Source organism: Leptodactylus fuscus, chromosome 7 (genome assembly GCF_031893055.1).
Source record: "Leptodactylus fuscus isolate aLepFus1 chromosome 7, aLepFus1.hap2, whole genome shotgun sequence".
Taxonomy (NCBI): domain Eukaryota; kingdom Metazoa; phylum Chordata; class Amphibia; order Anura; family Leptodactylidae; genus Leptodactylus; species Leptodactylus fuscus.
The window spans coordinates 83,858,130-83,881,680 of NC_134271.1; the positions used below are offsets into that span (position 1 = coordinate 83,858,130).

General features: G+C 43.3%; 2 protein-coding genes across 5 annotated transcripts in view; both read left to right on the forward strand.

Moving 5' to 3' along the window:
• The window catches only part of TTC8 (tetratricopeptide repeat domain 8), a 485,821-nt gene that overhangs the window by 333,563 nt on the left and 128,707 nt on the right, over window positions 1-23,551 (forward strand). The gene's annotated exons all lie outside the window — the stretch shown is intronic.
• The window catches only part of TDP1 (tyrosyl-DNA phosphodiesterase 1), a 69,458-nt gene that overhangs the window by 42,922 nt on the left and 2,985 nt on the right, over window positions 1-23,551 (forward strand). The window contains exons 14-15 of the mRNA XM_075280671.1: window positions 16,992-17,094; window positions 21,968-22,082. Coding sequence (XP_075136772.1) covers window positions 16,992-17,094; window positions 21,968-22,082 — 218 coding nt within the window. The remainder of the gene's footprint in view (window positions 1-16,991; window positions 17,095-21,967; window positions 22,083-23,551) is intronic.

Genomic DNA, 23,551 nt, shown 5'->3' on the forward strand with positions numbered 1-23,551 from the left:
ATATAAATAGAAGCTGATCTGAAGTACCTAGCTACATAGAGAAGAGAGCTGTCTACTTCCTGCTTCATTCTCTGTATATCAGCGGCTGGAAACAGCTGATCAGTGACCCACACAGCTTTGATATTAGTGACCTATCTCTAGGATAGGTAAGCAGTATTTTAGCTAAAACCACTTTAAGGCTTAGGCCCCACATCACATCGCTGTTCTTCCCGTAGCGCTTTGAACAGAAAGTTTGCGGAGTTTTCCTCCTGTAGGGGACATTAAAGAGTCCTCATAGTATGTTGCAGAGCTCCAAATTAAATAATTAACAGGCCTAGATGGGCTACCACCCATTGGGCCTGGAGAACCACACACACACACATGCAGCTGATAGTGTATCAAGTGAGTTCTGATTTATTGTTACAGGGAGTCAATATTTATACAGACAAAAGCAGGTTGGACTTGACATGATTGGTTATAACATAAGCTGTGGCACATGACTATTGGATAAGGTCTGCATCTTATTATTACACTCCAACCTGGGATGACCTTTCTCATGGAATCTAAAATATTTATGTGTAAACCAACATCTTACACTAATTCTAGATGTATATCACAGCAAGAGAGATAATGATCACATGCTGGTCCGACGGTCAACAGGTTATTCTACACACACCCTCAAAGATGAGACCCTTACAACAGATAAGGAGTTATAACCCAACCATTAACATTCCACACACCTTATCCCCTAAAGGGGTCTCTTAGACTTTAAACAGACATCCTTATGAAGCTTATAACAGAAAATGCTTACAAAATGGCTGACAGAATACAAGATGGAAGATGTGATCCTAACAGTTCCCCCATTTTGAGATAATTGGATACAGGAATTCATATTTAGGTACTTCAGTGACTTAACATCTACTGTTGGACCTTTCCAGATTCCCCTCATATGTTCCTGTATTCCAAATTAATCTCAATCATAGTTCTGGCCTGTTATTTTCAGTCTGCTTTGTATTTTTCAAACACATAAACATAAGATTATACATTCACTTGCGTATACTATGTATCATTACTTCCTGTTGTGTTATGAAAACAGCTATATAACATGACTGAGGCTAATATGGGGCTATGAGGACATATCCTACAGTCTGACACATTCAGATCTTCGTTCAAGATCATATGATGTTTAAAGAAAAAAAACTTATTGTCCCACTCATCGTCAAATGTTCTATGCAGGCTTATCGCCAGAATAATCTATAACAGTAACATCAGGAGAATCTTCATCGCTGTGTGTAGAGACTTCTTTGTAATGTGAAGCATGGATACAATTAGGCTTTCCGTCAAGTTTCATAGAAGTATTAGTAGTTAGCAGCACTTGGAGTGAATCATCAAATCTTGGTTCAAGAGGATTTCTCATGTGTCATCAATCTCTTGGTTCAAATATATAGGTCCCATCCACTTAACTTAAAATCTGAGAGGGAGGAGAAAACTCAAAACTATACATTAGTCAGATGTTTTTGCCAAGACATCACATAGTCAGTCAGTACACCATAATACAACTCTAACCTAGGGGCTGACCCAAAGAAAGTTTGCTATGGGCTAAAACCAATTCTTCTATCAGGAAGATACCTTACAGAAGATACAAATACAAGTGACACACTACATCTTCAGTATCTGCAGCCCACTTGTGATGGCTTTCTTCACCAGATATGCCCCAGGCCATCCTGAAGAGATACCACTATACACACAAGCACGTACTTATACCGTCTCACCTTTTGTAGTTACTAAAGTTATAGTTATAGCATATAGTTATCCTGCAATCCCTGGAGCAGGTACAAGGGCTCTGGGCCTGGCTCAAAGACACTTTTCATTTACGACATGCCATGCAGGCTCACATATATATCTGTCAGTAGTGATACTAAATCCTGCAGCCGCCCATCCTCCGCTCACCGGGTCACACATGGCTACTTCTACTCAAAGAAACTTTTCACTTTTCATGAACTCTGCTTAATCCGAAATACATACATTATTTTATTCATTATTTCACCTGTGAAATGTGTCCCTCTATCAGACTCTATCATCTCAGGTATCCCCAATCTACACACAAGCTCAGATATCAATTTCTTGGCAGTTACCTGTGTCGTTGCTCGGCTGATCCAACCTGAGAACAAAATCCACACAGACCAACACATATTTGTACATTCAGATTCAGGCAATTGTATGTAATGGATACAGGGATTCTGGTGTGCATGCGATGTGTCTTAACTACCTGCCCTGGATTGTGTAGAGCACCTATGTGACATGCTTTTACGTGATTCCCTGCAGCCCTTCCAAACCCTGAGGCAAACTATAGTTTACCCACTAGTGACTCCATGGCATTTCAAGAGGCATGCACCTTACCGTGGGCCAAACCAGCCATTTGGGGGTACACTGATTTATCCCCCATTTTCACATTCCTTCACATTCTCTGGCACCAGTCACCTTAGAGTACAGCCCCTTGGGGTCTGCTAGGTCAATGTCTCACCTGGTTGAGACCCTTCCATGGCAGTAGTGCCGCTGCTTAATCAGCCTTTTTATTTCCAATACTCTCAGGGTCTCTTCCCTTTGTGTGAGCTCTGACTTTTACAATTGCCAACTGCTTAGGGAGCAATATGGCCATATCTCAACTGACTTACTAAGTTTCCATTCTTAATTGGCTTGCCCTGTGCCATCAGGAAGTTCCCGGACCTCCATATTGGACCATAACCATGTGCAATGCCAAACGCATACCTGGAGTCAGTGTAAATGTTTGCTGTGCTATCAGGCTTCTATAAGGTCAGCCTCTTATACTGACATGTGTGGTGGAAGGGCTTCTTATACTATGGTGTCATGTATAATGACTACAGCATACCCTGTATTCAAATTTGCCTTTTTCTGTTAGGTACCTGGAACCGTGCACAAACATCTCATAGTCAGGATTCTCCAATGGGGCATCAGTGACATGACTGAAGCCGCCTCTTCTGAGAGGGAGTTTAAAAAATATCTCATCTACTAAATATCTCATTATCTACTCCCCCCTTTTGAATCATGAACTCCTACTGGTAAAAGAGTTGCAGGATTCAAAAGTCAAATAACGCTGAAATGAGATATTTTGAGGAGGATTGTAGAGCAAATTCCATGTTGCTCTATCATTGCCAAAAAAATATGACATCTGTCTATCTGTGTGAGGATTGCCTTACCACCGTTCTGATAGAGGAAAACACATCAGGTTCATGTCTGTCTATCTGTGGCACAAAGAATAAAAAATTAGAATTATCAACATATCACAATAATATTCACTTAATCTCCCATAAAACATTTGTCTAATCTTTTTCATACACTGGTGGTTTTTGCTATCACTACTTTTGTCTAATTAGATTTCCAGTGTCTCACTTTTAAGCTATACAGGACAATACAATACTCTATTTGCCCTCAGCAGATATACAATAGAACTTTTGAGACCTAATTAAGACACTAATTAAGACACTGTAGTCTAAGGGTACAGCCATTGTAAGTGGCTGGCTGGCTAAAACTTGCCGAACCTGTATTCAGACTTATTTATACAATCCTAAGTAAATTCAATTCTCTACAACTTCTAATTATTCCAGAATTACAACTAATTCATTAAATGCTCAAAATATATCAGCAGAGAAGGCAAAACTTTAAGGGATCAATCTATCTCCCCCCCTCCCCCGTCATAACAAGAATTTATACACAAAAACACATTACAGAGCAGATATTCGAGTGCCTTCTGATCTACTTAGTCAGATGTCTATCACCTTGTAGCAAACAATGCCGCAGAAATACCACTTTTGTTTTGCAAAACTATGATTTATCTTTACCTGCGTGTACATATTAAGATAGCTCACATGCATTGCCTACCCCTTTATGGTTCCTAATCCCATATCAGAAGGATCAATCTGAATAGAAATGACCAATAACATTTTACAAGTATTAGATACAACTTTTTCACAAAATAATTCCCGATTGTTAACATTCATGGGTTTATAGTATAAACTCATAACCAATAAACACCGAGTACCTAGTACATGTACATGGTATATCAAGTACATCTCATATTCATCAGAAGACATATATACTGTATATATATATATATTTTCAACGATGGAAAGGAACTCATATATACTTGTCACCACCCTCTGTGGGACTATCAGCATTCAATTTCTTCATCTGCTCCCTGTGGAGACTAAAAATGTAACAATATAAACATGAACAAACAGAGCATGTGCATATAGCAAATACATGTAACACCTATGGGCCCATTCACTTCATACATACATGCAACCTTCACACTGGAGCTCCAGACAACACACATCCATTAAGTCATAAAGAACTTGTCAAGTTTTCATATATTTTGTACAGTGATATCATCTTATTCTTTTTTTTTTTCCCTACAAGTAATCACAGGGTTAGTTATAATTCCTGCACAGCTCAATATTGAAGAAAAATAAACAAAACATGTGATTTAGATGCCTTCGTCTTCTCCTCAATGTGTATATCACTGGAAAATAAACATAATGATTATCTAAAATTTATGACATTAATCCAATTCTAAAGACATTAAATATGATTTAAACAGCCAATACTGATACCAACATTACATATTAATATTTCTGTGCAGTCTTCGAATATTTCCATGGCAGACCCCACTCATCTAGTTGCTACAGATGCTCAGAAACTCTTACATTATATCTGAGATTTGCCTTGAGGGCTGACTGCAAGACTTTTTGACACTTTACTTTACAAGATTCCAATCAAAGTTTTTACCACTGTAACACATCACAATAATCTTACACAAAGTCAAATACTGGTTAGAAACAGCTTACACTATACAGTTCACTTATTATTAAACCATATATTCCTAATTCTCCATACATTATACCAATGATGTTACATTGTTACAATCTCACTTATAGCTGACAACTTAGCCACCTGCTGTCTCCCCTTCCCCCTTCTTGCTGACTCCTACCAAACCTGTATAACATGATACCTCTGCTGTGGATATACAGAGGACAATAGGAGGTGGGGGAGGGGCCTGACACTCATTGTGAATTTATCTGGTACCTGGGAAAGCTGGGTGGATTCCTCCTTAGTTAGTACAGAAACAGGAAATGACTCAGACAATGAGACAGCCAGCATATAAAATTCATCAATGGTAGTAGCTGATGTTTCCACTTGTACCTCCCCACTAAGATCAAATTTTATATTTGCACCAAACACCGTTAACACCTCAGTACCACTAAGAGATGTTGGCACATCGTCACTAACAAGCAATTTGGTGACAACATTTTGCCCTCTAAGTTTCAGATTGAGTGGCACTGTGTCTTTTAAAATGATTCTTTTTCCTCCTAATCCAACACAAGATTGAGATTTATCAGTCCTCAGCTCATAAGGTATGTGGTATCCTTTAACAACAGAAATGGCAGCCCCTGTATCCACTAAGAAGGGGATTTCTTCCCCCAATACCTCCCCTTTGTTTTATGTATTATTGCCACACCTTCTTCTGATGTTTTTGCAGGGAGGACTGGTACAGGGTTGCCAACTCCTCATTGAGGGGTGTTGGCACATTGGTCAGTGCCCTGAGCTGGGGGGTTTCTAGCTTTTAGAGACCTACAGTCCTTCCTAAAATGGCCTGGCTTCCTACAGTGATAACACTTGTAATTGTGTTTTTGTTTGCCTCCTTGTCTGTTGCGAGTTCTCTGGCCAGAATTTTTATTATTGAAGGCAAGCAATACCTTTTTCTCCTTCTCAGACCTGTGATCTAACTCAAGGCCCTTGGCAGCTTGTAATAAGGCAGGGGCTTCACTATGCCGCCATTTTGATTTACAGGCTCTTTCCTGACCACATGTCCATCCATCAGGATTACCTGGAGCAGATGGTGCAGAGTTTTGCTCATAGGGAGATGGGTTTTTCTCAGGGGGGGCATAATACATGACTCCCTCATGTTCCTTATTTCTATACCCCTCCCTTTCTATTTCCCTGCTTACCTGCGTCCAATTTTTCAACATTTTACTTAATTTTTGATCCTGAACCCAGCCTCTGTATTGAGAGGCAAATCTTTCCCAATGGCTGCTGTTTAACACTCCATTTGCACTACATTTTGCTTTCTTCAACAGTTTATTGCATCCTCTTCCAACTGCTCTCTTCCCTGCTCTTTCTTTAACTATCTCTTGGGCCGATTTCCATACTGGCTGACTTTGCACTCCTCCCATTCTGTTCTGCGTGCTTTCCTACTACACACTGTCTCTTCCTGCCCCAAATTGCTATTCAATGGAGACTTTCAAGATCAGTTTAGAGGATTTTTCTGCCTTTTTCTTGCCCTTTTTTCCAAGATACTACTGTATCTAAATCAAAAGTGACTAATCAAGGTCAGATGGAGGGTTTTTAGGAATCACTATGTCCCTTTGTCACGTGACTACTTACTTTCCACAGAACACAAATGAATACAATGAATGCACAACCACAACAGATTTTAGCCCAAGTTTCTATCTAGCAACACCCATACAACATACTACTCTTAGGTTCTTTGCAAAAAACTTGAGATATCTGTATAAGGAACATATGTGTTTACCTCACACTCGGACAGGAAAACAAAGTCCTTAGAAACACAGATCGGATTGGTAAGAAAAAAGTTCTTACCTGCAGCGCTGACTTTTGTTGGATCTGTGGTCCCAGGAACTTCTGTAATCACTGGTCGTCCGAGGGATCAGCAAACCGTCTCCTTATTTCTCAAGCCACACGTTGGAAGCGCCAATTTGTAGGGGACATTAAAGAGTCCTCATAGTATGTTGCAGAGCTCCAAATTAAATAATTAACAGGCCTAGATGGGCTACCACCCATTGGGCCTGGAGAACCACACACACACACATGCAGCTGATAGTGTTATGTCAGTCCAGGTAGCTGCAATGGGGCTAAGGGATAGCAGTAGGGAATCTCGCCCTGCACTACTCCCGCTAGCTATCCCGGTCCCTGCCTCACGGGTGTGGGTCGGCTGTACTCAGGCTAAGCCTGACCCCGACAGCTCCTCTCTCACTGATTCCGTAGGCCTAGAGGGAAGTGGGAGAAGGAATGCCCTATAAGACCTCTAGGGACTGGAGACTAAAGGGGGTCACCCCTAACGAACAAGTGAAGCTGCTACTGACAGGGACTGACAAGGGTGTGCGCTGACTAACAACACAAGCAGCACACAGGAAAAATGTGGGAAAGGATTCCCCCAAACCAATATGGGAAGGAACCATACACTAGGAAACAAACACAGGGAAACTGAGTAGAAATCAAAGGATAAGGCAATTCACTCACACAGTCAATTATACACAGAGGGAGGATTGGTGAACACAGAAGGGAAAACACACAAACCAACTCGTTCACCCAAACCTCCCAAAAACCAACCACGGAACTTCCTCTATCCAAGATAATCACCTACTCCTCCTGCTAAGGCCTAGCTCTGTAAAAGCGACACTCAGCACAGAACCATGGGAGGCATGGGTTTAAATACAGAGTAGAGACCACTCCTCCCAGGTGCAAATGGGAGGACAGACTAATCAACCAGGAGATAAAGCTGCCTACCATCAGTGCGCACGTGCAAGTCAGAAGGTGTGCACCAATACTCACGACAGGACAACCCCGCAGCGCCAGGATGCCACCCCAGACACTGCGCAGCCAAAAACTCCCCAGGTAAGAAAAATAGAAAGTAAAGAACCTAAATACTCCTAACAGGATCCTCCCCTCAAGGAGAAGACTCCGGATTCTCTAGGAGCATCCTTCTTCGGGAACTCCTTGTGGAATTTCTCCACGAGTCTGGGAGCTGACACATCCGACTCCAGGACCCAAGAATTATCCTCAGGACCGTATCCCTTCCATGCCACCAGATACCATAGCTTCCCCCGAACATATTTGCTATCCAGAACTCGGGATATCTCATACTCCCCGGACTCAGAAACTGGTGGAACCTTAACTGGAGACGTTCCCTTCTTGGCCTTCTTTAACAAGGAGACATGGAAGACCCGGTTTAACTTCCACCTTTTAGGTAGTTGCAGCTGCGCCGCCACTTCATTTACCATCTTGATGATCTTAAAAGGACCCACAAACCTGGGACCCAGCTTCTTGCTAGGAACCTTCAACCTGATATTCTTGGTGGACAACCAAACCATCTCACCAGGGAAGAACTGCAACTCTCCTCTCTTCCGATCCGTCTGGACCTTAGCCTGGTGCGACGCCCGCACCAGATTCTCTCAGATACGGGACCATACCCCTTGCAGCTTTTTAGAAAATAGCTCCTCCTCCGGAACTGGGGAAGAAATGGAAGAAAATACTCCGAAAACAGGATGTCTACCACCGGAGCAAAAAAAAGGTGTGGTACCTGTGGCATTGGAATCATGGTTGTTTAGGGAAAATTCTGCCAGGGGGAGAAAGGCAGCCCAATTATTCTGGTTCTCTCGAACAAAACACCTCAAAAACTGTTCCACATCCTGATTCTTCCTCTCTGTTTGTCCGTTAGACTCTGGGTGAAACCCGGAGGAAAACGACAGTGTAACTCCCAACCTGCTGCAAAAAGCCCGCCAGAATTTAGCCACAAATTGCGGTCCCCTGTCCGAAACGATCTCCTCAGGAAGACCATGCAACCTTACAATCTCTTTAATAAACGCCTCAGATAGTGTCTTGGCACATGGCAGCCTGGAAAACGGGATCAAATGGCACATTTTCGTGAAGCGGTCAACGACTACCCAAATGACCGTGAAACCCTTAGACACCGGAAGGCCCGTGATGAAATCCATAGACAGATGAGTCCAAGGTGCCTTAGGAGGTTCCAATGGATGTAGAAGACCGTGGGGACGGGTATGCGACGCCTTGGCTCTTGCACAGACCGAACAATTTTGAACAAACTGCAAGACCTCCTTACTCCACCCTGGCCACCAAAAATTCCTAGACACCAATCTCATGGTCTCTGAAACCCCCGGGTGACCAGCAAGAACCGACTCGTGACACTCCCTCAGGAGACTTTGTCGGAGAGTAGTTGGGACAAAAAGCTTGTTTCTAGGTATCTTGGAAGGTGCAGCGTGTTGCGCTTCGATCAAGGCCTTCTCCAATTTCGCGCCCAATACTGCTACCACCACTCCATCCCCAAGAATAGTGGCAGGCGCCTCTCGTTCCTCCTCGGTCGACATATACCGGGATAAAGCATCAGCCTTAACATTCTTTGAACCCGGCACATAAGTCACGTTAAAATGGAACCGCGCAAAAAATAGAGCCCATCTGGCCTGCCGTGCATTTAATCTCTTCGCCGACCCAAGATAAATCAAATTCTTGTGGTCAGTAAATACCTGGACTGGCCTTCTGGCCCCCTCCAGGAAATGACGCCAATGTTCGAATGCCAGTTTTATTGCTAGTAGTTCCCTATCTCCGATGTCATAATTCCGTTCAGAGGCAGAGAATTTCTTAGAAAAGAAGGCACAGGGATGCGTACCCTCCTCGAACTCCTGAGAAAGTACTGCTCCCACCCCCACCGAGGAGGCATCCACCTCCACTCGGAAGGCCAACCTCTCATCCGGCTGTCTCAAAATGGGAGCGGACGAGAATCGCTTCTTCAGTTCTTCAAACGCCGCTAGCGCCTCTGGCGACCACTTAGCACAGTCAGCCCCCTTCTTAGTCAAGTCCGAGATAGGTTTCACAACCTCAGAAAATCCCTTGATAAACTGGCGATAATAGTTGGAGAACCCCAAGAACCGTTGGACCGCCTTTAGGTTTCCGGGTCGCGGCCACTCCAAGACTGCCCTGACCTTCTCAGGATCCATCTCGAACCCCTTGTCCGATAGGATATAGCCAAGGAAACATAATTTATTGACCGCGAACACACATTTCTCCAGCTTAGCACTTAATTGGTTAACCCTCAGGAGATCTAAAACCTCTCTCACTCTCTCCCAATGAGTCTCCAAATCCGGGGTGTAAATGAGTATATCGTCCAGATAGACCACAACCCCCCTCCCTATGACGGCACTTAGTACATCATTAATAAAATTCTGAAAAAACGCAGGCGCATTGGTTAGACCGAAAGGCATCACAAGATTCTCAAAGTGTCCTAGGGGTGTGTTAAACGCGGTTTTCCACTCATCCCCCTTCTTGATTCTCAGCAAGTTATACGCCCCACGTAAATCTATTTTACTAAACCAGCGGGCTCCCGTAATCTGGCTAAATAGATCCGAGATCAACGGGATGGGATAGGGATTCCGCACCGTGATTTTGTTAATCTCCCTAAAATCCAAACAAGGGCGCAACCCTCCATCTTTCTTCTTTACAAAGAAAAACCCCACTGCTACTGGGGACTTAGATGGGCGAATATGCCCCACCTCTAGACTCCCCTCAATATACTCTTTGAGCGCCTCCCTCTCCGGAATAGTGAGATTGTACAACCTTGTCTTGGGTAACACTGCATTAGGTATAAATTTAATCGAGCAATCATAGGTGCGATGTGGTGGTAATGTCTTGGCTGCCCTTTCCTCAAAGACCTCCCTGAACTCACATATTTCTTGAGGCAAATTGTCTATAGACAAAGACATAACGGATATGGGCAGACATCGACCATTACACCCCTGCCCCCAAGAAACTACTGACTCGGTCTCCCAGTTGATAATAGGGTTATGCTGCTTCAGCCAGGGCCACCCCAAAACTACTTGTGCTGGTAACTTAGACAACAAGAACAAGTCAATCTCTTCCCTGTGGCCACCCACAATAAACTCCAAACCCTCCACCTGTTTGGAGATGACAGCTTGCTGTAGAGGGGTCTTATCAATAGCCCACACCGGTATCTGAGACTCCAAGACCAAAGGACTCACCCTTAATTGCTCACAAAACTCTGAGTCAATAAGGTTGACTGCCGAACCACAATCAACCAAAATCCGGCACTTCTGCCCATTTACCCATCCTTCAAGGGTCAACCCGGCAGTCTGAGTACAGGAAATATGCACACCTCCCTCCTTAGTAGGTTTTCTCCCTTTACCCTCAATAGACCTGGGGTTATTACTCTCCTTGGCGAACCATTCTCTGGAGGGGCATACCCTTGCTACATGTCCCATCCCTCCACACACAAAACAGCGTACAGTGCGGGACCCTTCACTCTTGGGTCTTGCACTTCGCACAGTGGCCCCAATCTGCATGGGTTGGTCCCAAAACAGAGAATTGAGGAGGGCTAAGCCCCCCAGGACTCTTGTCTCCACGCTCCCGGAGGCGCCGTCCAACTCTAATTGCCAGCTGCATGGCCTCATCTAGATCTCCCGGAACAGGGTGAGAAACTAGATGGTCTTTAACCTGGTCCGAGAGCCCTGTCTCAAACTGACTAAGTAGAGCGGGGTCATTCCAATGTACTTCTGCTGCCCACCTACGAAACTCTGTGCAATATTTCTCTATAGCGTGATCCCCTTGCACCACACGTCGTAGGTTATACTCAGCCGTGCGTACCCTGTCTGGGTCGTCATACAGTAACCCCATTGTGGAGAAAAACGCCTCTACAGTTAGTAAGCAAGCTGAGTCGGCTGGTAACGAATGTGCCCAGATGAGGGGATCATCTCTCAATAAAGTAATAATAATCCCAACTCTCTGTACCTCAGAACCGGAGGAAAACGGCCGTAGCCGGAAATACAAAAGACAGTCCTTTTGAAATCGGAAAAAATCTGACCTCTTACCTCGGAAGGGTTCAGGTAAGCTGACTTTTGGCTCCAGAGGCCGACCCACAGGGGCGCTACTCACCTGCCTCTGTATGCCCTCCACCTGAGAGGCTGTGTGTTGAGCCAACTGCTGTACTTGAGATGCGCCAGAAGCTTGGATGGCATCCATTCGTAGCTTAATCCCCTCCATCTCAGTGGAAATCTGCTGCACCGCCTGGTACAACTGTTTCAGGTCCGTCATAATGCAAACGAACCTTTTTTTTTTTTTTTTTTTTTTTTTACCGGCTGAGTGTACTGTTATGTCAGTCCAGGTAGCTGCAACGGGGCTAAGGGATAGCAGTAGGGAATCTCGCCCTGCACTACTCCCGCTAGCTATCCCGGTCCCTGCCTCACGGGTGTGGGTCGGCTGTACTCAGGCTAAGCCTGACCCCGACAGCTCCTCTCTCACTGATTCCGTAGGCCTAGAGGGAAGTGGGAGAAGGAATGCCCTATAAGATCTCTAGGGACTGGAGACTAAAGGGGGTCACCCCTAACGAACAAGTGAAGCTGCTACTGACAGGGACTGACAAGGGTGTGCGCTGACTAACAACACAAGCAGCACACAGGAAACATATGGGAAAGGATTCCCCCAAACCAATATGGGAAGGAACCTTACACTAGGAAACAAACACAGGGAAACTGAGTAGAAATCAAAGGATTAGGCAATTCACTCACACAGTCAATTATACACAGAGGGAGGATTGGTGAACACAGAAGGGAAAACACACAAACCAACTCGTTCACCCAAACCTCCCAAAAATCAACCACGGAACTTCCTCTATCCAAGATAACCACCTACTCCTCCTGCTAAGGCCTAGCTCTGTAAAAGCGACACTCAGCACAGAACCATGGGAGGCATGGGTTTAAATACAGAGTAGAGACCACTCCTCCCAGGTGCAAATGGGAGGACAGACTAATCAACCAGGAGATAAAGCTGCCTACCATCAGTGCGCACGTGCAAGTCAGAAGGTGTGCACCAATACTCACGACAGGACAACCCCGCAGCGCCAGGATGCCACCCCAGACACTGCGCAGCCAAAAACTCCCCAGGTAAGAAAAATAGAAAGTAAAGAACCTAAATACTCCTAACAGATAGTGTATCAAGTGAGTTCTGATTTATTGTTACAGGGAGTCAATATTTATACAGACAAAAGCAGGTTGGACTTGACATGATTGGTTATAACATAGGCTGTGGCACATGACTATTGGATAAGGTCTGCATCTTATTATTACACTCCAACCTGGGATGACCTTTCTCATGGAATCTAAAATATTTATGTGTAAACCAACATCTTACACTAATTCTAGATGTATATCACAGCAAGAGAGATAATGATCACATGCTGGTCCGACGGTCAACAGGTTATTCTACACACACCCTCAAAGATGAGACCCTTACAACAGATAAGGAGTTATAACCCAACCATTAACATTTCACACGCCTTATCCCCTAAAGGGGTCTCTTAGACTTTAAACAGACATCCTTATGAAGCTTATAACAGAAAATGCTTACAAAATGGCTGACAGAATACAAGATGGAAGATGTGATCCTAACACTCCGCAGACTTTCTGTTACAATTATATCTACAGGAATGCCGTCTGCGTTTCCGTAGATATAAATGACATGCTGCGATTTCCAAAACTGCGCCGGTTTTAAACGCCAAGTGGGCATGGGATTCGCATGAATCCCATCCACTTTGCAGTTACTTTAAGACTGCAATTTTTCCCACAGTGTTTCCACCGCGGGAAAAGCGTGGAGTTTCTGGCCTGCGGGCCCCGGCCTAAGACTGTTCTCTGGCTTGTTAAGCCTCATTCACCCTCAGCCTCATTCACTCATCTGTGCTATTCAAAAATATTACCCCACCCTGCTCATTTACCCATCTGTTTCTTACGGACCTATTTGCTCTGAAAATGACCAAGACATCTTGCATAAATGATGAGGGGAATCTTTGAGCTGGTGTACCAGCATATTTCCCTTCCACATCCAGCAGACGATCCATCCCATTTATGAGGAGGCATGTGCCTTGTCATATATGACGTACACCCTCTGCCTGCTCCGGACTATGAAAGCTGGCATTAGTAGCACCCGTCTTCATAAATCTGACCCAATGTAAATTATTCTTTTACTGCTGCTGTTTCCTTATGTGAAGGGTTTGTCATTGGTAAAATAGCAGATATGCTGTAGGAATAATCTTTATATGATAGAATCCCAATTCCAACCATGGAGGCAGAGGGTAATGCAATGCTATACTAATGTACTTCCATAGCATCATATGGAGCTGTAAATTCACTACCTCTGAGCGGAAGGTTGGTTTAGATACATAGGGGTCTATTAGAGGGCCCTCACTTAAATATTCAGGGAAAGCAGATTCCAAAGCCTTGAGGCTATTTTCAGGCTGAGCTCGCACAGTGGGACTGGCTGCTGGAGAACATGTTTTATCCCAGTGAAGTCATAGCCTGACTTTTATAGTGATTCGACTGGAACAGGAGCCTAACGCGTTTCATTGCCTTATATTGTGCCTGACAGAATGTTGTGCTAAATGTCGTGTTGTGCATTGACCGAACCTAATGCATGTGACCTTTGAGTTCTAAAACAATGCAGTAGAAAATGGATGAATGCAAGACTGGCACGTTCCTTTTGACATCACAAGCAGGGCCGCCATCAGGAATTTTGGGGCCCCATACAGCCTAAGTGTCTGGGCCCCCCCCGCCATTTTAAAACGACCTTATTTTGCGACACACCAATTCTGTATTACATTTCCCTTTATTTAGCAGCATTACAAGGCTTAATCAGATTCTATTTGCAGGTAAAATCTGCTACGTGTGACAGCGCCTATAGAGAGCCAACACCATCTATAAGAGCCCTCTTAATAAATCCTCAGGGCTTATTCACATTGCGTTTTTGGCCTCCCTTGCCGGGATATGTTGGTAACCAGTCAAAATCAGCTGTCAACTTATCCCTGCACGAAGAACTGGCCATTAAAAAAAAAAGGGGGGCCTGCAGTTCTCCGTGCAGGGATAAGTGGGGAGCTGATTGTGACTGGTTACCAACGTATCCCGGCAAGGGAGGCCAGAAACGCAACGTGAATACTCCTTTACAGTGAAAGTCCCACCCCCAAACAGGCTGCTATGCTAGTAGCATAGCCTACATCATTATTATTCTCCAGCTAAAAACTTATATATTATATATTATTGCCCCAGTTCCCTCTCCGCAGTGCCGCACACCTGATGTCCCAACAATCCCCCCCCCCCCGTCAACCCTCTAACATCTTTCCATTGCCCACTGTACCCATACCTCCCAACTGTTGAAGAACCAAAAGAGGGATAAAATGTGCGGCGCGCTTTGTGCGCCGTGGGAAATTTAGCCCCACCCACTGTTATGTTGACTCCGCCCACTCATTAATTTTTCATGTGCCCGCACACTGTATAATCCTCCTACAGTCACCCGTAAATTATATGTCCCCCCTCCGTCTCTCCCCCAGCTTCATATACACCCTTCATCTGCCCCCAGATTCATGTCCCCCCATCTCTGCCCCCAGATTCATGTCCCCTCATCTCTGCCCCCAGATTCATGTCCCCTCCATTTCTGCCCCCAGATTCATGTCCCCTCCATCTCTGCCCCCAGATCCATGTCCCCTCCATCTCTGCCCCCAGATTCATGTCCTCTCCATCTCTGCCCCCAGATTCATGTCCCTCCATCTCTGCCCCCAGATTCATGTCTCCACATCTCTGCCCCCAGATTCATGTCCCCTCCATCTCTGCCCTCAGATTCATGTCCCTCCATCTCTGCCCCCAGATTCATGTCCCTCCATCTCTGACCCCAGTGTCATGCCATCCTCTCCTTCATCTGCCCCCAGTTTCACCACATAATCCACATTACACTTACCTTTTCCTCGTTCCCCCGCTGCTCTCTGCGCGCCTCTCTCTCTTACTGGCGCACAGTTGTAGACGCGATGTGACGTCATCACATCGCGTCTACACTGCTGGGTAGCCGGCGGCAGCGGCGAAGTGAGGAGCTGACACAGGTCAGCTCCTCGCTTCAGCGGCTGAAGCGAGCTGACCTGTGTCAGCTCCTCGCTTCACCACTGACGCCTCTCTCGCTGACGCTGACACATATGCGGCTGAAGCGAGGAGCTGACCTGTGTCAGCTCCTCGCTTCGCTGCTGCCGCCTCTCTCGCTGACACATATGCGGCTGATATGCAATGCGGCAGACATACAATGACTGCTGCCGGCGCCATTTTTAAGTTTGGCCGGGCCCCTGACGCCAGTAGCAGTAGTACTGGCCTATCGGCTTTCCTGATCACAAGTAATGATTTATTAGAGAGGTATTGTATGTGACGCAGGATACCTTGTGTCTTACACTTTGTATGACCATATATTTCTACTCAACAGCTTAGTTTAACGTTGACTTCTGTCATATATATAATGTTGAATAAAGTTCTCTTGCAGCGATCTTATTATGTCTTGTCTTTTACTCTAGTCACATCCAGAACTGCAGTTGAAATTCTGCAGGCTAACCTGAGGGCAAATTGTAGTCCTTGTAATCTTTGCTGTCATAGCTGAGTAACTTTCATCTGGGCTCCCACAGTTCTCTGCTTTTTGGCAGCAGGAAGCCCACAGAATTGTGCCGCTCTGGCAGTGACTAGTTTATAAGAAACAATGGAAATCTGTACAGGATAAGTAGAGCAAATGCTTCACAAAGTTTTATTCTAAAAGTTTTATGTGTATTTTAAGGACCTATTCCATGATGAGCATGTCCATGTTGTATCCGTTTTGTCAATTTTTTTTTTTTTCTGTATAGCAGTCGTTTTTCTCATCCACAGTTGTGTTGGATGAGAATTCAGATTCAGAATCAGATTCACAAATCAGATAAAAGTAGTGATCACTTAAGTTTTTTTTTTACATGCAGACCATAAATCCGCAAGAAATGTAAGAACTTTGATTGGCCGCACAGAATGTAACATCCATGTGCTGTAGGTGAGACGCATGGACAACACACTGATGAGAAAAATGAATGTCTGAATAGGCACTAACCATTCGTAAAACAGATTCGGAAGGTTTTTGTGTAAGGGTACTATTACACCTTTTTTAAAATCTATCGATAAACACAGCTAACATAGATCAAAAATACTAAATACCTGTGTGGTTTACAAAAAATGCTTGAGCTAACGCGAGTGAAAACGTGGATGTGTAATAGCCCCCTTCAGTTGATGAGTTCAGAGCTATTGTGAGGGTTGGTGATGTCTCATTTATATCATTTATTTTATTTCTTTCAGTGCAAACCTCTCCAAAGCAGCGTGGGGGTCTCTGGAGAAGAATGGGACCCAGCTGTTTATCCGGTCCTATGAACTGGGGGTCTTATTCCTGCCATCTGCCTTTGTGAGTCCATGTCTGCAACAGCTGTGTTGTTATCTCTGTGGTTGAGTTTATGTGAGTCTGGTCACTGCTCCAGAAGCAAGAAAGTCACTAAAAGAGCAAGATAATATAATGCATCTTAGCATCAATGGTATTTGTGATATCACTGATGTTCTGTAGTGAATGTATAGGCTGCATTGTCAGTGATGTCACTGCTGCTTTCTAATGAATGGATAGGCTGCATTCTCAGTGATGTCACTACTGTTCTCTAGTGCAGTGGTCCCCAAGACAATTTTTCTATGGCCCGGTGGGGGTGGGAAGGGGTGTGGATGGGGGCGGGGAAGGGCTGTGGTTGGGGGTGGGGTTAAGCATGGGGGTGTAGATTAGAATCATGTACATATGAAAACACAAGAGAAAGTGCAAACTGACGAACTCTTCAGGTTATGAAGATGGCTACTGATGACAGACACTGTTATGAAGATGGATACTGATGACGGATATCAATCTTAATGCTGTTATTAAATTCACTACAGCCTCACTACAGCTACATTACACGTCACAGGGACAAGTGACGTGTAATGTAGTTGCCCAAAGTTTGGTAGGCGAGTGCGGGGTGGAGCCAAGACCCGCTGCATGTCCTGCATAGTACTAGAATCCCGGACATACAGCTGGTCCCGCCTCAACCCTGCACTTTGCTCACCTTATCCCGATGAACAACAACCAAGAGTCAGCTGCTGACTCCTCACCGCCGGTACGCAGACCGGTGCAGATAGGCTGCATTCTCAGTGATGTCACTACTGTTCTCTAGTGACGCTAGGTTCACACCTGCGTTGGGGTCTCCGTTCTGTGGTTTCCGTCTTCTGCATGCAAGAAGATGGAAACCACAGACCGGGTGCGGCGGTGAGCGTTTTATGCTCTCCGCTGCAAAACCGTTTTTTTTTAAACCGGACACAGAGTACTGCATGTCCGACTCTGTGTCCGGATTAAAAAAACGGTTTCACGGCAGTGAGCATAAAACCCTCACCGCCACTCACGGCCGGACAGCTTTCAAACCCATTCAAATGAATGAGTATGAAAGAGTCCTGCAAGTTTCCGTCTCCTGCCTCTGTTTTGTGCAGGAAACGGAAACCTGCAGAACGGAGACCGGGCACAGATGTAAACGAGCCCTGAATGGAATAGGCTGCATTCTCAGTGATGTCACTGCTGTTCTCTAGTAAAAGGACAGACTTCATTCTTGGTGATCTCACCATTGCTCTCTAGTAGAATATTGATTTATTATTTGTATACTGTCTTTAGTGCATCTCTTGTACAACATGTATAACATGTACAGAGGCAATAATATTTTGCTTTAGTTGGCAGTTGAGTCAACTTTTTCAACGATGCCAATGGACAAAGACCATCAAATTTCACATTGATAATTTGAAGGCACTGTCCAGACTTTGTATATGTGCAGTTGAATTCATTTAGATAAATAGGAGAACAAGCTGGATTTATACCGGCTTCTGGATCATTACATGAAGCATGTCATTTTCAGTTGATCTTTATGGCAGACTTCACTTATGCCTTTGCCATCGCAGTCTTTCTACCTGCAGATGCCTCATGTTGAGCTTGGTAAATGCTATATATACTGTGTATCAGCCTGCAAGGTCATTATGGGTTAAACTTTCTAGGTATCATTACATGTCATTGACTGTATAACAGCTTCTGTCCTCATTAAATGCCTCACATGAACCTTTACTTACAGTTTCTGTGGCTGCATTATGCACTCAGCATCTGTATACAGGAAAATTACGGTCCCATACTAAGAAAATTATACTATGTTATATCTTAATGCCCTGTAATTCTGCATTAACTGGTATTTCATAGTCTGCTGTATGAATACACAGAGCTGTTGAGCAGGACTCCTACGTGGTAATGGGATGTTGAATTCTCCACTGTGAATAATGGATTTTAGAATAGCCAGCCTACAATGCTTGTTGAATTGCATGGATGCTTCATGTACTTTCAGATCTTACCAGCAGGGGTATAAGGGATGAAAACATTAGTTCTGAGAAAATGCATTTAGGCAGTGCCCTAAAATACCCCAAATTTATTCAGTGTGCCATTTTTATTATACCTTACATTACATGTGCTCATTATTACATCTATACAAAATTTCAAAGGGAATCTTTCAGATTTTTTTTCCCCTTTAAGCTGAACCCAGCATGTGTAACATCAAGTCCTTATCTACGCTGAAATTTCCCCAAGGTGGGACTATTAAAGGATTATCTTATCTTATCTTATCTTATCTTATGGTGTCCATGACTAATATTTCTGTCACTGAGAAGTTGTGTTATAAGCTTTAAAACTTTAGATTGGCACATGCAAATTTACCTTAACTAGCCACGGGGGGGCAGGAACAGGTTCATCTAGTCATGCAGTCATTTTCACATGGGGTGTGATTTATGCAGCGACTGCCTAACTAGATGAAGCTATTCTCACCAACCATGACTTTTTTCATAAATCTGTAGTGCAACCTTGCAATATACTTACTAAATAAAAATGCCTGTGTCTTTTGATATTTCTCCTGTCTTTTCTAATCTGATTTATTTTATCCATACTCCCTACACAAGCAATCTCAGTTTACAATGGGAGGAAGAGGAAGGAGGGTGAGGAGAAAAACCGAGATATTAGGTTGTTTATTGCATTCTGTCATTTCTGTCAGGAGAAGGCTGGATAGTAATACCTGATAACCCAACTGTGTTCTGAAAAAGAACCGTGTCTGTATATTGTTGATGTCTCTCTTTGAGGAGCTCTCCTTTTCCTCTCCCTCCGCTCCATAGACATATATTGTAGAATTTTTTTATTTAAAGTATATTACAAAGTTTATCTTCATCTGAATTATAAATTTATGAAAAAAATGCTTAGTTACACTTTAATGTAAATTGATGAATGCCAGTTTAACTTTTGAAAAGTTTATAACTCAACTTTTCAGCAACAGAAATCCTTGTCAGGAACATCATATGAAAGGCCATTGCTTGATGCTTGGGTCAGTTTATGATGGACAGGTTCCCTTTATCTACTATGATATTGCCCTCTGTACAGCAATATACCTACTATAACACTCCCTGTGTACAGGAATATATAACTGTCACTAATATAGTACTGTGCACTCTGATGCGTGTTGTTTTGGACCGTGTTGTTTTGGACCGTGTTGTTTTGGACCGTGTTGTTTTGGACCACTTGCCATTGTTGTGAGAGTTACATACTTCCTTGTAATGTATAAAGCAATCATTCACTCTTTCTGGTTTACTACACTGGCCCCATAAAACTGCATAACTGATCAATTACAGGTTTTCTTGTGGCCAAATATGGTTGAGCACAATGTTATTCTCCTGTGGGATATGTTTAAAGTATAACTCAGAGGCGTCTTTCAATCTACCACTTCATATATTAAAATCAATGGGTTTGGCTAATACACATGTAATAGACTGCTTTAGTATTGTCTTCTACCTAAAGCATATATATGGTAAGAAATTCTCCCTGCTGCCTGTCACTTCCCCTTCAAGAACATTGCAGTCAACATCTGCTCTCCCTTAAATGATTATAGGGAACATCTAGGGGGCAAGCTATAGGTGGATTGTGCTTATTTGTCTTTACACTCAGCCCTTCCCTGACTTATATGGATGAAAAGAGTGAGCATTAGATTTTCATTCTGTTGCACAGTAGATGAAGATGTAATGTTTCTTTAAGTTGTTTCCTGTCCTCTCCTGGCAAACATACTGTACCGGAGATGAGCACATTTTGTCATTATCGCAGATTGTTCAGATAAGTGACGTGGTCTCCGGAATTCTACGCATTTTCTCTACTTTATATTCAGAGTTTGTTTTTCTATTGAGCAGTGGGAAAATCTCAGCTCTGGCAGAGATCAGTGGAGAAAACATGAAGCTGCGCTGACAAATCTATTCCCAGGTGTCAATAGCTGCAAGGTTCCTCACAGCAATATTGCCACAATCCTCTGGGCTCTATCACCATTTCTGTACAGTCTGTCCAGCCTTGTGTACTGCAGATCATACAATAGACACTGATAGATCTGCATCTTAATTGATATCTAATATGGTATGACAGTCTTTAAGGTGTGTGAGAAGAACTAGATCACAATGGGTATTCACTCAGCAAGGTTAGGATTGCATCTGTGTTGGAGTCTGTATAAAACTGGAGAATCCCATTACAGTCTATGGGGTCCGTGGATAACCAAACAACAGAGAAAGGAGCGCTAGTGTGAACGTATTGTTATTGTAAACTAGAATGCTTCCATTCACTGACTGCAAATAGATGTTAAAAATGATGAGGAAATAAAATACAATGTATTACTACGTAAAGCTCTTCATATTACAGTGAGTGAGGGACTCATCCAGTCCATGTAAATAAAGAAAAATTCTGAGAAGGTCTCCAAATTTATAATATTCTTTGTGTTTCACCTTCTGTTAACTGTGTGCTAAGTAGTCTTGAAATGTAAACTGATATGTTTTACCTGCACTGATACGTTATAACAATCTGTGAGGACAGAGAGAACAATCCCCGGGACTGAGGCATGATAGGTTTACAAGCTCTTGGTACCCTTGTACTGACAAACAGGTGATAATGTGACGTGTTCCCAATTCTATGCCCCACGTTCCATTTCTGGGATCAGCATTTATTTCAGGATAAGCTCTGCTATTTTTGAAACCCTCATAAATGTAAATAAAGAGAACTTTATGTTTTGGGCCCCCTCTGTTTTCAGTGTTCTATGGCTATGTCAGAAATTCCCGAGATGGGAAAACCTCTTTAAATTATTCAGCTCCTCTTACTGTATTTCATCTTTGCTGATGGATCTTTTGTCACAGTTAATATTCCTAAAATCCTCTGTTCTGTGCAGGACCTCCCTAGCGGAACCTTCCATGTGATGTTGAATATCTACTCCAACAAAGAAGATTCTACAGGAACATTCCCAGTTCCCTTTGATTTACCCCCTGAGCGATACACTGGAAAAGGTATGTGACCTGTTCTTGAGCCATCCAAGATGATTCTACAGTTAAAGAAGACGTAGGTAATCATATTTACAATGACATTATCTCCGATTTAAAGTGTTGTGGGGGCAAGTTGAAGGTTGCTTGTCCCACTTGCTTCACTTGGAAAGTATTGATTATAATGGTGTATCCAGATTTTGCATAGTTTGAAACAGGTAAGGTTGAGACATGCAAAACGGGATGGATTCCAATATGTAAGGGTTCAAGGCTGCAGCAGATACATTTTTCAGTGTTTTTGTGCAGCACAAAAGCACAGAACAGCCATACCTTCAGTTTCAGCATGCCTTCTTATATACAGCTTGAGAAACACCTCTTTTTCTGAAACAAAAACAAATGGACCAGCCTCTTCAAGGAATAGGCCAAGGAACAGTGCTCACCCAGAGAGAACTGCAACACTTCTTTATTGAGTAACACACATCGCGTTTCGGGCTGATAGCCCTTTCTCAAGTGCAAATATTTTTGAATAAAACACGCCCATATAGAACACATAACAATCGCCAAAAAGAAAAAAAAAAATAATAATCAAATAGAACTCAGACTTATGGCCCATAAAATGAGTTGGTAATGTACAACATATACATATATGCAGATTTTGATTGATTTGATTTTTATGGGCCATAATAAGATTTTTATTATTATTTTATTTATTATGTATTGTTATGTGTTCTATATGTGTGTGTTTTATTCAAGAATATTTGCACTTGAGAAAGCGCTATCAGCACGAAACACATTGTACATTAGTCAATTAAGAGGTGTTGCAGTTCTTTCTGGGTGAGCACTTTTCCTAGGCCTATTACTTGAAGAGACTGGTCCATTTGTTTTTACTTCTTTGACGTCCATATGGCGGTTTGGCAGCAGCTACCTTGGATCATTTACCATCAGTTTTATTCATGCTCTAAGGGTCCATTCACATGGAGGAAAATGGTGTGGAATTTTCCACGCTGAAAAAAAGCCTCCCTTTGATTTCAATGGGTTCTGCTAACATTTTTTCTCCACTAGCGGAAAATTCCGCTAGTGGAAAAAAAAACTAGCACAACCCATTGAAATCAAAGGGAGACTTTTTTTTCAGCGTGGAAAATTACACACTAAATTCCTCACCATTTTCCTCGGTGTGAATTGACCCTAAGGGTTGTTGTGACATCATTCACAACCCACCAAGTGAGAGGGCTAATTGTCTTTTCACCATTGCCATACAGTGTTGGTTAATGCACAAGGATCCGCTCGGTGTTGTTTCTCCTTTTGTTTTCTCTTTTTGTGAAACGTCACTGTTGTGCTCTCTAGCTCCACAATAAAGCATTGAGTAATGTATTTAGCACTGCTTTCTTGGATTCATTATAACACATATTTCTCACAGGACCATTGGTCTCCTGTTTGGTGAAGGTCTTAAAGATGATTTCTAGTAGACATCTATGGCTGTGACCTAGCTTTTAGTG